The 3,721-nt window shown below is 30.7% G+C and overlaps 1 protein-coding gene across 1 annotated transcript; it reads right to left on the bottom strand.

Annotated features, from left to right (window-relative positions):
- Positions 1–2,004: 2,004 nt before the first annotated feature.
- LOC149232832 (protein CYSTEINE-RICH TRANSMEMBRANE MODULE 12-like) lies at positions 2,005–2,768 on the bottom strand. Its single transcript, XM_089376588.1, has 3 exons — positions 2,611–2,768; positions 2,428–2,518; positions 2,005–2,346 (listed from the first exon to the last, which is right to left on the bottom strand). The coding sequence occupies exons 1-3, from the start codon at positions 2,669–2,671 to the stop codon at positions 2,301–2,303; spliced, it is 198 nt and encodes a 65-aa protein (XP_089232714.1). The 5' UTR covers positions 2,672–2,768; the 3' UTR covers positions 2,005–2,300.
- Between the last annotated feature and the right edge of the window lie 953 nt (positions 2,769–3,721).

Raw genomic sequence — 3,721 nt, 5'->3', positions numbered from 1 at the left:
AGTCCCACCATCACAAGGTGATCTCAATCCTATGAAGGTTGGAACACTCTCCATCTAGATGACTGAAAAAATTAGGCGATGATATCAATGTTGTTGTAGGCATATTAATTCTAAGCTTCACCAATAGTTTCATATGTAATCTTTTTAAAAAAGGCTTCTACATAGGAAGGCCAACCTGGAGCTAAAAATTTAAGGTTATTGAATTCCATGTTGCCTAATGATGAATTGTATAAATATCATTTTCATATACACAATTGAATTATCCCTTGAAAGAAAAAAAAAGTCAATTTACATAGAATGAGTCATTCTTTGTAAAACATTTTCCCAAAATTGTGAGGTGTGCTAGGCATACTGATTGCACTGAAAAGATTGAGAGTATGGAATTAAACTGGTGAATCTTGTTATCTTAGCTTGAAAAACTCTTATTTCTTGCCCCTCTCAAGATGTTGGTGGTCCCTTCTAATGGTTGGCCTAGTAAAACAACAGTAAGGTCCCAAGAACAAGCATATGCATGGTTTTGCAATCCTTTTCATAGTAGTGAATCATAGGGTATGCCACTATATGATGGTTGTACTTGGAAGAATGGTTAGTGTTGATGTACAATTAAAGTGTGATGTACCATAAAATGTAAGAAAAGAGAATGAAATTAATATGAATAATGAGAAATGTTTAAAATAGAAGGAGAAGCTGAAAAAGGTAGGGAATATACGATTTATAGTTAAGTGAATGATAGCATAGCATGAAGGAAACAAATAAGAAGTAGGGGAGACAATAGTGTTTGGAGGAGTTAGATATAGTAAATTAGAACTAAGCCTAGTTAGAAATGGGAAGGGGTCCAAAAATGTCAAAGTCATGGATGTGGGTTATGAAGGTTAAGTTGGTAAGATCAAAGACAACAACACCATTTCTCTTACTATGAGGAAATCAAATAAACCCAACTTTTTGAGAAAACAAAGAATCCCATTCAAATAAAAAATCACAAGACTTACCAAGTTGCATGAGATAATACCCATATAAAGTGATAGGGTGTGTAGCATTAGCTAAATTTCAATGAGGCTTGGAATTATTTGAGTTAATTTTTTGAAGGCATAACTCATTTTCAATTCTATCATATACAATTATTTTCATGGTTCCAATTGAGATTAAAGTCACCAAATAAAAGAAACTCTTAAAGAAAATAAATCTGAGATCTTAGAATAAAATTTCAAAAATAATTTACCAAAGTGGTTCACAAATTTTAGAAATTGTAGTGGAAAATAGAAAATTACAATATAAGCATCCTATCATAAGGAGGAGTTTGACTTTGAGTAAAAAAAACATGTATTTAAAATGGCCATCATTAAAAAAACATAGAAGGATAAAATTATAGAACTTCACAACTAAATATGCAACCCTAAATTTTACCAAAACTACCTATTTCATGTCTAAAATTAAAAGCTTATACCTAGGTACAAAATTAAGAGCTTATACTTAGATAAAAAAACTAATATTGATGAGTGCTTTCATACATTCTATTAATAAGATAAAAATAAAATATTTAGAAATGCATTAAAAAAATATCATAGTTCCAACCTACATTAATATGTTAGTTATGTAAATGTGCCTATTTAAAAATAGAATTACAAATATTTACTTTAAAATTAATGCATTTGAAATGTCAAACCCTTTAATCTTCCAGTTTAGCTTAAGCTACAAGCTCCTCAGACGCTTCTCTATCCTTAACAGTTTGAATTGAATATTGATGTTCTTCCAATTTTTAATCCCAAAATATTCTCTCCAAACAAGAAAAATAATAATCATTAAATAAGAGTAATGCTAAATTTTTAAAGCGCACATGGAGAAGATCAATGTTCAAACTCTAAGAGAGAGGAAACCAATGGTGAAACATCAAACCCCACAAAGAATAGGACAGGAAAATGTTAGTAACCGATCGAGGTTTATTGCTTCGTACCAACAACACAGACAGTCAAAAGATTCTATCCACTGTCACTGAACATGGTCACAGAAGAAGAACACTTTGATCTACTGAAAATTGACATATTAATAGCATAATACAAGATGCAGACTTTTTCTTCCCAATTAAACTAAGTTACATACAAGATGCAGACTTTTTCTTCCCAATTAAACTAAGTTACATCCATAAGGCTTTGCCACTGTATACTACAGGCCTGTAAATGAATGGCAGAATGCCATGAAATTAATACTAAACGGCCTCAAATTACACCGATCTGTTTTCACTACATATGATATACCAGAAGTAACAAAACAACACAACTATAGAAGAGCGTAAATAGTATCGATCAGCAACATTCCTCGCACAGCCAACAGCAACACAATCCCGCAAGGCTGCAGAAAGTAATAATACAAACAATCAGTCTCACAACAAATAATATGGCCATATAACGAAAATTGGAATTTGACTCATACCATCCTTCAATGAAGCCTTTCTCTCCTCTCTGCTGCGTTTTTACAGGGGCTGTTTCAGCGTACTGGGGTTGAGGGGCTTGCGTGGGATACCCTAACAGAAACATTAAAAGAGTTTTACATCAAAATTGTTTGATGTGATCATTTACAGAAATAATTGATGAGAGGAATACAACAGAGGCGAACCTGGCGGAGGATTTCCTCTAGGGTAGCCTGCAGGTGGAGGTGGAGACTTGTTGTCAGACATGGCGTGCTTCAGATTCGACCTCGGAGAGAGAACGACGACTGGAGAGCAATTGAATGATCTGAGTGGGTAGGGATGGTTTTATATAGAAAATCATTGGTAAAGATAAAGAAAGTAGTGCAAAATTCTAAACTGTAAAGTCTTGGATAGGCCTATATATCACATCAACTCACAGCAAAGTTGGTCATAAGTTGCTCTCGAGTAGCTATTTGCTTTTAGTGGATGTGATATTTTGGTTCTATTTTTCTAGGGTTACAGCTATGTAATAGCGATATGAGGGATTTTCTCTACTTTCCCACTTTTGTGATGTCTATATTTGAGGGTGTGAAGTCTAAATGAAAAGGATTTTAGGGATTTAGTCAACCATTGGCCCGGGATTTTCTCCACTTTCCCACTTTTGTGATGTCTATATGTGAGGGTGTGGAGTCTAATGAAAATGATTTTAGGGATTTACTCAACCAGTGGCCCTCTTGGACTCTCAAAAGGCAAACATTTTATACGAATGTTGATCTGGATTTAAATTTTTGTGTTAAATTAAAATAATAGTTTGATATTGTTAGCCAATGCTTTTGTATTTATTGTTGAAAGTTTCTTGTTAATGATGTTTTATTATTGGTATAATAGTCATTTTGATAGTGTAGGTTTCAAATCTAATACTAGAGTCATCCACAAAATCAATAGTGAAGTAAATTGAAAAGGAGAAAATCATAAATACAAAATGACAAAATCAATAGTGAAGTAAATTGAAAAGGAGAAAATCATAAATACAAAATGATAAAGTGAAAGGAGAAAAAATTTACATGTAAAATAAATTTAAAAATAAAATATAATAATAATATTTATTTATTTATTTTTAATTTAATTAAATTAATTAATTTATTATTTATTATTATTTTTTTATTTATTTTATTATTATTATTATTATCATTTTTTTTTAATTTTTAATTAATTTAATTTAATTTAATTTTTATTTTATTTATTTATTTTATTTATTTTTATTTTTATTTTTATTCTTTATTTTTTATTTATTTATTTATTTATTTTTATTTATTT

This window comes from Pinus tabuliformis, chromosome J (genome assembly GCF_031772625.1).
Source record: "Pinus tabuliformis cultivar Carrire ecotype Pingquan chromosome J, CPIR1, whole genome shotgun sequence".
NCBI lineage: Eukaryota > Viridiplantae > Streptophyta > Pinopsida > Pinales > Pinaceae > Pinus > Pinus tabuliformis.
Note: the sequence above shows the minus strand (reverse complement) of the source record. Positions and strands in the feature narration are given on the sequence as shown.